The sequence below is a fragment of the Vespa crabro genome, chromosome 2, assembly GCF_910589235.1.
Source record: "Vespa crabro chromosome 2, iyVesCrab1.2, whole genome shotgun sequence".
NCBI classification, from domain to species: domain Eukaryota; kingdom Metazoa; phylum Arthropoda; class Insecta; order Hymenoptera; family Vespidae; genus Vespa; species Vespa crabro.
This window is the reverse complement of record NC_060956.1, coordinates 3,308,248-3,317,212: the sequence shown is the minus strand read 5'-3', so window position 1 is coordinate 3,317,212 and position 8,965 is coordinate 3,308,248. Positions and strand designations below refer to the sequence as shown.

Below are 8,965 nucleotides of genomic sequence, written 5' to 3'. Positions count from 1 at the left end.
GATACGGTTGGTAACAGTGATTAAAGGGTCCTCCTCTTCTTATCTACAGATACTTTTCTATCTTAGTCATCTGATCTTCAAATGTGAACGCGTGAGAAAAATAGTCTATGGTTTGTCTTGCAACGTGTTTGAGGAATTTCGTGTCTAGTTTAAAAATTATAAAATAAAACATATAAAAATGTCGGATATAAATATGACGGAAAGTGAAGACGATCCAGTGGTTAAAGAGGTAAATTCAATACTTTTTCTTTATAAATGATAATTAAATGCCCTATCAAAAGTTTATTATATTAAGGTTACACGTTTATAATATAATTGAAGGTTTCTTTTAATAAAATAAAATAAAAAAGATAAAAGAAATAAAAAAGATCAAACGCAAATTTCTTATATTGCAGAAAAGTATCAAAAAAAAAAAAGAAATAACATTGCGAATAAAAAAAACGATTAACCTAAAAATATCCTTTGTGTAATCATATTCTTCTTGTCATATTAACTTCAAACTATTCAAGACTTCATAGCTTAATTATATATATATATATATATATATATATATATTTATTGAATATTTTAGATTCCTGTATTTTTATCGAAAACTCTTGAGAATAAATTATTTATTTTCCAATATCCTATTCGTCCTGCTCGAGATGGATATGACAATGCAACATTTTTGAAAACTTCAATAAAACCAGAAAATCAAGAGGTCAGAATAGAAGTAGCTGTTGATACGTACAGCATTAACTATGATAAAATGAAAGGAAGGCAAATTGCCATTAATGCTGATGGTAATTCTAAAACTGAACAAGAAGATGATGAAAAAGTATTTGATAGGTATGTATAGAATTTATAATATGAAAAAAAAATATATATATATATATAAATATAACTAAAATATAACTTGGATTATATATATATATATATATATATATATATATATATATATATACATATGATAAATTTATAAAGATATTTGAATATTTTCATTTTTTGATTTTGAATAAGCAATTACTTTTAGTGATCTAATGGATAAAACAGTCCTGCATTCTTCTCGTGCATTACCAGAATGTACAAATTATGCAGCTGCAGTTTATCAAGACGGTGAATTACATATTACTCCACTGAAAGGTATTATACAATTAAGGCCACAATTTAATTATCTTGATAAAAGCGATAAGCGTGCTAGGGAGGAAGCTAAAACTATAGGCGAAGGTATATACAAATATTTAATTTCTATTTATTCATTCAATGTATATTAATATATGTTACTTAATAGAATACTTATATTATGTATATATATATATATTATTAATACAGATGTTGAAGAAGAAGATGAAGGCCCTAAACAAGTAAATGTGACTTTTGATAGACAAACACCAGATTTTCTTAAAAAAATGCAAGAACAATCTTTTCAACATTTTTCCAAAAAGAGTTCAGAAGAAAAATGGATACATACAAACTATGCTCCAGTTAATAGTACACAAGCTGAAGTTAATATAATTATTGATTATTTTTTTCATACTTATATATAACACTAAACACTTATAATATTTACATTTCTTTTTTTCCTTTTACAGCTGACACGTTTGGAAATGTTTTGTTCATCTACTGAGGAAACTATAAATGCATTAAATTTAACAAATAAACAGTATTTAGATATGTTAGCACCACCTATCAATCAAGAACAGTATTCGAAAAGTGAAACATCAAATCATATTACATCCCTTAATTATATTAGAACATTACCACTTCTCGATCAAGTCAGGATTCTTATGAAAGATGGTATGGTAAAAAAAAAAAAAAAAAATCAAAAACAATTCTATATAATCTAATTAATTTCTAATAATTATCACCAATGAATTATTATTTCCAGCAAAGGTGATATCATTTAATCAGCTACGATTAATTTTATCATCAGAGCACGATACTGCAGCTGTATTAAAATATTTACAGCAAGTAGCTGTTTTAGTGCAAGGAAATTGGGTTGTAAATAGTGAACTTATTTATATTAAAGATAGTGTATCATCTCAAAATGGTATACCAGCAGAACTCATGTGCAGAGCTAGAGATTATATCGTAAGTATCATAGTAATTAATTATTTCAAATAAAAAAAAAAAAAAAAAAAATATATATATATATATATACATATATTATGTTCTAGTTATTATCATTCACTGAACAACAATTTCTTGATCGGAGGGCCATATCTACTGTTATCAAACTTCCATCAGAGGAAATAAAAGAGATATTTATAAATTTAGCAATACATATACCAAAAAAAGGATGGCAATTAATTGTACCAATGAATAAAGAATTTCCCGAAAAGTAATAATTTTCATTTAAAAAATATAATTTTTCAAAATTTCAATAAAATTATTATTATATTATTATTCGTATATAGATATCCGGAAATAGCACAAAGGCAAGAGATGTTCTGGGAGGCCAAAAGAAAATATTTACGCGAGACATTAGAACCACAAAATCAAGTACCGCAACGTCAAAGGAGAAGATCTAATAGAGAATCCGTCGGTTCTGAAAATGAAGAAAGAAATGTTGGCCGGGGAAAAAAGTTGAGGGATTCGTCGATTTCGGACGATAGTGCATCAGAAACGGTTAAACATAAGAAAACGAGTCGATCTAGAAAAATTTCTGAAACAACATGACCAAAACCATCGAATGATTAGGATACATATAAATCTATAATAGCGTTTATAGGTATTGTTATTATATCCAAAATAATGAATTATCGCATATGTACAATTATTAAGCGTTTGTTTAATACACTGCCGTACGATGAGACCGTCTCCGTGATATAATGATTGTTAATATCGTTGCTTCTCACCAGGAGAATTTGGGTTTGATATCCGACACTGTCCTTCGGGGGATTTTTTTTCAGGAAACAATGAATCTGTAACAGAGATTGATCCAATCTCGTGAGAACAATTAAATTGAATAGTTATTTGATACAAGATATGTAACAAAATCCGGTCACGAAAACGAAGTAATACGTTGATCATGTTTTTTCACCGGAACTACAGGCCCACGGGACTGGCTGGCTAATTAATCACTTCGTAGGCCTAAGTCCCAATGTAAATTATCGTCCCAGGAAAAAGAAAAACCTGCCGTACGGTAAATAAATTAAGAAAAATATTCAAATGACATTAAAAGAAATGATGTGAAGTAACATTTTTATCGTCACGTATATACAATACAAATAATAACAATTTGATTACATTCGATGAAATGATTTATCATGTTCATAAATATTGCGTTTTTATTCCATTAAAAATATTTTTTAAGAACGAATGATTTATTTATTAATCGTTAATTATATGTGTTTATAATTTGTTAAACATTTATATTAAGTTTTATATTACATTGTAAACACTTTCCTTGAATGTAATTGTAATTAAGCATATACATGAAATTGATAACTAAAAATAAGAAATATTATCACTCGATATTTTTCTATCTAATGCAATTCTTTTTGTATTGCTATATAAAAAATTTAGTAAAAACCTTATGAATAAGAAGATTAAGAATTAATTAATGTACATATAACTAAATCTATATAAATTTAACTATTACTTAAGAGATACCGAAAAAAAAAAAAAATATATATATATATATACTTTTTTATTTTTTAACATTGTTTACTTCTGACTGATTTTTCGTTATATTGCGTAATTAATGTTTACACGTAAATAAAAAAAAAAAGAAAATAGAATAAAATCTAAACAATAATAAAAAATAATAGAATATGTATAAAAAGAAGTTGTCGCAAGTTTAAGAATATTATTCTTAAAATACATATATATATATATATATATATATACACACACACATATGTATCTATTACTGTGTATATATTTAACGATGTACATACATACATATATATATGTGATTATATTATAATTTATCCGAATTATCTTTTTTTTATATTTACAAAATATGTTTTATTTATTATGGAAAATATATAACTATATATGAAAAGGAAAAGAAAGAAAAGAAAGAAAAGAAAGAAAAAAAAAAAAAAAAAAGAAAAAAGAAAGAAAATGTAAAAATATTACTTTACTTCAAATACACACGGACAGGTTTCTCTTTTCTATCCACGAAACTCGTATTCATGTTTTTTTTTTTATAATCGCTTGGAATTTTTTATGTTTATATTATGTATATCCCAATAACCGTTTCGTTATAGCCATTAAAAAAAAAAAAAAAAAAAAAAAAAAAAAAAAAAAAAAAAAAAAAAAAAAAAAAAAAAAGAAAAAATAGAAAAAACAATATTGTATACACGTACGTTCACTGCAAACTCCGGAGATAATTTTCTTTCCCCTTTACGATTAGGAAGGCATTTCCTGTAGAGTTACGTTTGCCATAACCAGAAACTTAAATGGATAGGTAGTAGCGAGAATATCTCATTACATACCAGGTGTGGTACTGTTCAGCAATAAAGTTATTTGTAATATATTATCAAGTTTAAACGAATTTAATTTACAAAAAAAAAATCATTGGCATTTTTTTATAATAACAATTGTTTTAATTTGTTAAAATCATTCGTTAAAATCGTACGTATATATTTATCCTTGTCTTTGCAAATTTTATATAAAATATAACAATTTCTTTTTTCTTTTTTTTTTTTTTTTTTTTTTTTACAAAACTAATGTACCAACAATTAATCTTGTATTTACATAGTCATGTATATACATTCATAGATTATAGTCACACATATTATAAATGCCATGTATATATAAAAAATGTACTCGTAAGTAAAACAAGTAAATCGATATATATATATATATCATTATCGATATTATTGAAGTTACAAAATAGAAATTATTTAATCGTACTAAGCAAAGACGATTATATAATACTGATATGTTTTTCATATATTTAATGAGTTCGTAGTGACCAGAAAATATGACTTTTTCCGCATAACAAGTTCGTCGAAAGAAAAATCATTGGAACTTATTTCATCGCGTTAGTAAATTGAAATATGTAAATAACAAGTTCTTCGGTTAAAAGTAATTAAATTCATTATTTTTATATATTTGGTATACACACAGTTCTCATAGCTAAAACGTTATATTAAAATATTGCGTAGAGAAGATGATTGCGAAGAAAAACGACGGTGACGAGATTAACAAATGACAAATAACAAGGTTTCAAGATAATTGTTACGTTTGAAAAATGGTGGGATGAAGTTAACCATTGGTATGTCACGTGATCGCGTAAGAACATTAACCAACTGCAATAGTTGTTGAAGGTCTCTCAAATAAGATCAGTAGAAGTGTTCTCTAATGGATTATTATTTTCTCTTTTTGCATAAATGCAAAATCATATAAATTATCGTCGTATAAATGAAACAAATGTAAAATCGATAAAATTTAGATTTAAAAATGATTATTAATTTAGCAAAATGGCGAATATAAATTTAATTCGTCGTACGTTACGTGAGTAAAGAAAATTCTTTACAATTAACGATCGTCGTTGATGATTTCACGGATAAGATCACGATGAAATTTTCAAACGTATTATTATTTTCTCTTTGAAACAATAAAATATGTAATAATCTGTGAACGAAAAAAAAAAGGAAAAAAGAAAGATTGTAAAATTGACTTTGACTTAGGAATTTAAACGATTGAAATTTGCCGCGAAGAAAGAAGAAATATGGCGGGAAAATTTCGAATTGATTCGAGTCTAAGAACAATCTATAATCGTCCTTGGATAACGTCCTTTCTTTCTCGGCCGAAGGATTACCTTCCATTTTCTTTCTTTGTCTCTCTCTCTCTCTCTCTCTCTCTCTCTTTTTCTTTTTCTTTCTTTCTTTCTTTCTCTCTCTTTCGGTATTTTCCTCTTTACGCTTGATTTGCGTAGCGCAGGGGCGTAACCTTCTGAACGTAAGGAACTTTCTCTTATGAGTCCGAACGTCGGTGAAAGTGTTTCTTACGCGTTCGCGCGTTTACATAGGACGTATAGACAAGGCAACCAAATGTTTGTTTCTTTCTACGTGAACCACACCTCCTCTTAGTGAATTGTAACGAGTCGACGAGGAGGAAATGTTTCAAAAGAGTCCCTGACCTCCGAAGAATATGGGATAAATAATGAACGAATATTAAATTTCGTTCACGTTAAAAAGGAAATCTATAATAAGAGAATAAGAAAGAGAGAGAGAGAGAGAGAGAGAGAGAGACAGATCATTTTTCTTTTTTGATTTCTTATGTTTTCTTTTTTTCTTTTTTCTTTCTCAGACAAATGAAAATATTTATTTTAAATTGAAAAATATCAAGGGGCGATTTCACTTTTGTCTTTTTATCGTTCTTAAGATCGTATCGCGTGAAAATGAAAATTTCATAAGTTAATTTCATGAAAAATTGTTCCGTTTGTATCGCCCGTCTCGATCGATATCTATCTATTTATCTATCTTTAAAAGAAAGTCATTCGAAGGGAAATAAAAATATATAACAGCGTGCACAAATGAAGGATCTCTCGGGCATTTCTTATTAATTAAAATTAATTACAAATGTTATAAGAGAGTAATAATTCTTCCGATAATTTTTTTGTCAAGAAGAAAGGATAAATGTAATTTTCTTAATAATTCTTGTAAACTTTTAATTTAGCGAATTGTTTCAATGGAATTGATCATCTTAGGGATTGGCAACGACTAGATAGATACTAATATGATCTCTGCAAGAAGGACGACGACCTATTACTCTCAAACACGATGCAGCATAGAGAAAAAATGAGTACACAAGAAGGGTTTGGATTGACATTATGATGATTGGATTTATTTTTCAATGCGAATAAATCTTTTTCTTTTTTTGTTTTGTTTTTTTATACGCGCGCTTGTGTCTGCATATGTACATATATATATAAATCCTTGAAATAGAATAATTCTTTTAGCGCTTGTTAACGATTGTTTATATTCGTTATCAATACGATATAAAATCTAATTAAATATAGCTTTGTAATTGAGATTTTCCTTTTTTTGTTTTTTTTATTTTTCCTTCATTATTCACTTCTTAATTAAACATTATTAACAATTTAACGAATCAATTAAGAAGAATTTTTCTTTAACTTTTTTAACGTCATCATTCAGATAATGAAAAAAGATATATATATATATATATATATATATGTGTGTAAATAAAAAATAATAATTAAATAAAAAAGAAACCCGAAAAAAGGAAAGAAAATAAGAAAAGGAAAATCGTGTCAGCGAGGCCGGGATTGGAGACCATTTAGAAAACTAAATCGTAAGAGTTTATCGACGTGTAAAATCACGATTCGCTGATCCGTAAATCGAATGAACGAACGAACGAACGAAAAGGAAAATTACAGATCCGATGCGATACTTTCGATCTGTAATTTTTTTTCCTTTTTTTTTTTTTTTCATTCTCTCTCTCGATCTTCACCCAGATCGAAGAGTAGATCGTTCATCTTCCTCCCTCGCCGCCCTCTCTCCCCACTCACTCCGCTCATTCTCCACTTTTCACTCGTCGACGAATCGAACGCACCGCTTAGCACGTAATTTATTGAAATCGTATGGAATCGGATCGTGTATTTACTTTCTTTTGATTCAAACTGCGAGGGTCATTGTTTTCACCGTTCCTTTATAAAAAAAAAATCCGACCAATTATTTACATATCTCTTTTTCCCCCCGAAAACAATGAGAGATTGTATCTTCTCTCTGTATACCAATCGATGAAAGGTCGATAAGAAACCGCGAGATGATACGGATTTGATAATAACGATCCGATGAAAAAAAAAAAAAAAAAAAAAAAAATATGTCAATGGGCCATCTAAATGGGTTCACACTTTATTCCTTGAGTATAATTTAATTTCTAATGAAATATATTTGTAATACGATCAAATATTGATATTGACGTATGCATCGTATTTATATGAATTTATAATATATCGAATCAAAGAAAATATTTCTTTTCTTTTTCTTTTTTTTCTTTTTTTTTTTTTTTTTTTTCGTTTAATCAGTTTTATAAGTCTTTATAATTATGATTAGCTTATGATTTAGATTGAAAGTGATTCATTAAATGTTACATAATAGCAAAATAATGATTTATAAAATATAATATTATTGCGTAGATTTGTAAAACTAATTAAAAAAAAAAAAAAAAAGAAAAAGAGAAAAATAAAAAAAAGGATAAAAGAAAATAAAAAAAGAAGGGGAAAAAAAAGAAACAATATCATAAAACAGGTCGTTTATATATTTATGATTTAACTTATGATTTAACTTATGATTTAATGTTTAAATTCTATAATGATTAATTAAATATTTCATAAGACTAAAATTTTAATATTTAAATTTATAATACCGTAATCAGAAAAAAAGAAAAAAAAATTATCTTTTTGTCGTCTCATGGATCTCAACTTAAACCTCTTCAGTTCAGTTAATACATAAAAGAGAGAGAAAAAAAAAAGAAAAGGAGAAAGAAAAAAGAAAAAAGAAAAAGGAAAAAGAAAAAAGAGAAAGAAACAATATTGATCCACTAATTATATTTCTAATAAATTTCAATGTACTAAGATATATTATATGATCAGTATAATATGGAACGTGCCGACGAGTAGCACTGTTGAAACTCACCGAGCTTATTGCCCAGAGGTAGAATTTCATTTTTGACGTCTCTTACCGATGTCGAAACACGTTCGAGACAGATTATATCGTATATATGTACTACTTACTTTGTTAGCTCAAAAAGAGAGAGAGAAGAGAGAGAGAGAGAGAGAGAGAGAGAGAAGTCTGATACGTCGGTAGTTTGAATTTCATTCGTTCCTCATTAGACAATACGAAATATGTAGAATAAATTTAAATTAAACGTCAAAGAAGAGTTACGGTATTATATCTGCGTGTCGTCGATACAATGTAACGAGATTAAAATCACGCGCTTACACATTTACATATCGTACATACACATATACGTGAATAAAATTTGAATGAGGAACGAAAATATT

At 27.2% G+C, this 8,965-nt stretch overlaps 1 protein-coding gene across 1 annotated transcript; it reads left to right on the top strand.

The window, feature by feature from the left end:
- The first annotated feature begins 38 nt into the window (after window positions 1–38).
- On the top strand, window positions 39–3,297 carry LOC124433182 (DNA-directed RNA polymerase III subunit RPC5). Its single transcript, XM_046982908.1, has 8 exons — window positions 39–229; window positions 572–828; window positions 1,013–1,206; window positions 1,312–1,484; window positions 1,572–1,776; window positions 1,868–2,070; window positions 2,157–2,320; window positions 2,397–3,297. Exons 1-8 carry the CDS (start codon window positions 179–181, stop codon window positions 2,656–2,658), a joined length of 1,509 nt encoding a protein of 502 aa, XP_046838864.1. The 5' UTR covers window positions 39–178; the 3' UTR covers window positions 2,659–3,297.
- The last annotated feature ends 5,668 nt before the right edge of the window (window positions 3,298–8,965 follow it).

Excerpts from the sequence above, each read along its gene's own strand:
- LOC124433182 (XM_046982908.1), top strand. The coding sequence starts at position 179 with ATGTCGGATATAAATATGACGGAAAGTGAAGACGATCCAGTGGTTAAA. Across the intron at positions 1,777-1,867 it reads CAGGATTCTTATGAAAGATG|CAAAGGTGATATCATTTAAT; the intron begins GTATGGTAAAAA and ends TATTATTTCCAG. Across the intron at positions 2,071-2,156 it reads GCAGAGCTAGAGATTATATC|TTATTATCATTCACTGAACA; the intron begins GTAAGTATCATA and ends ATTATGTTCTAG.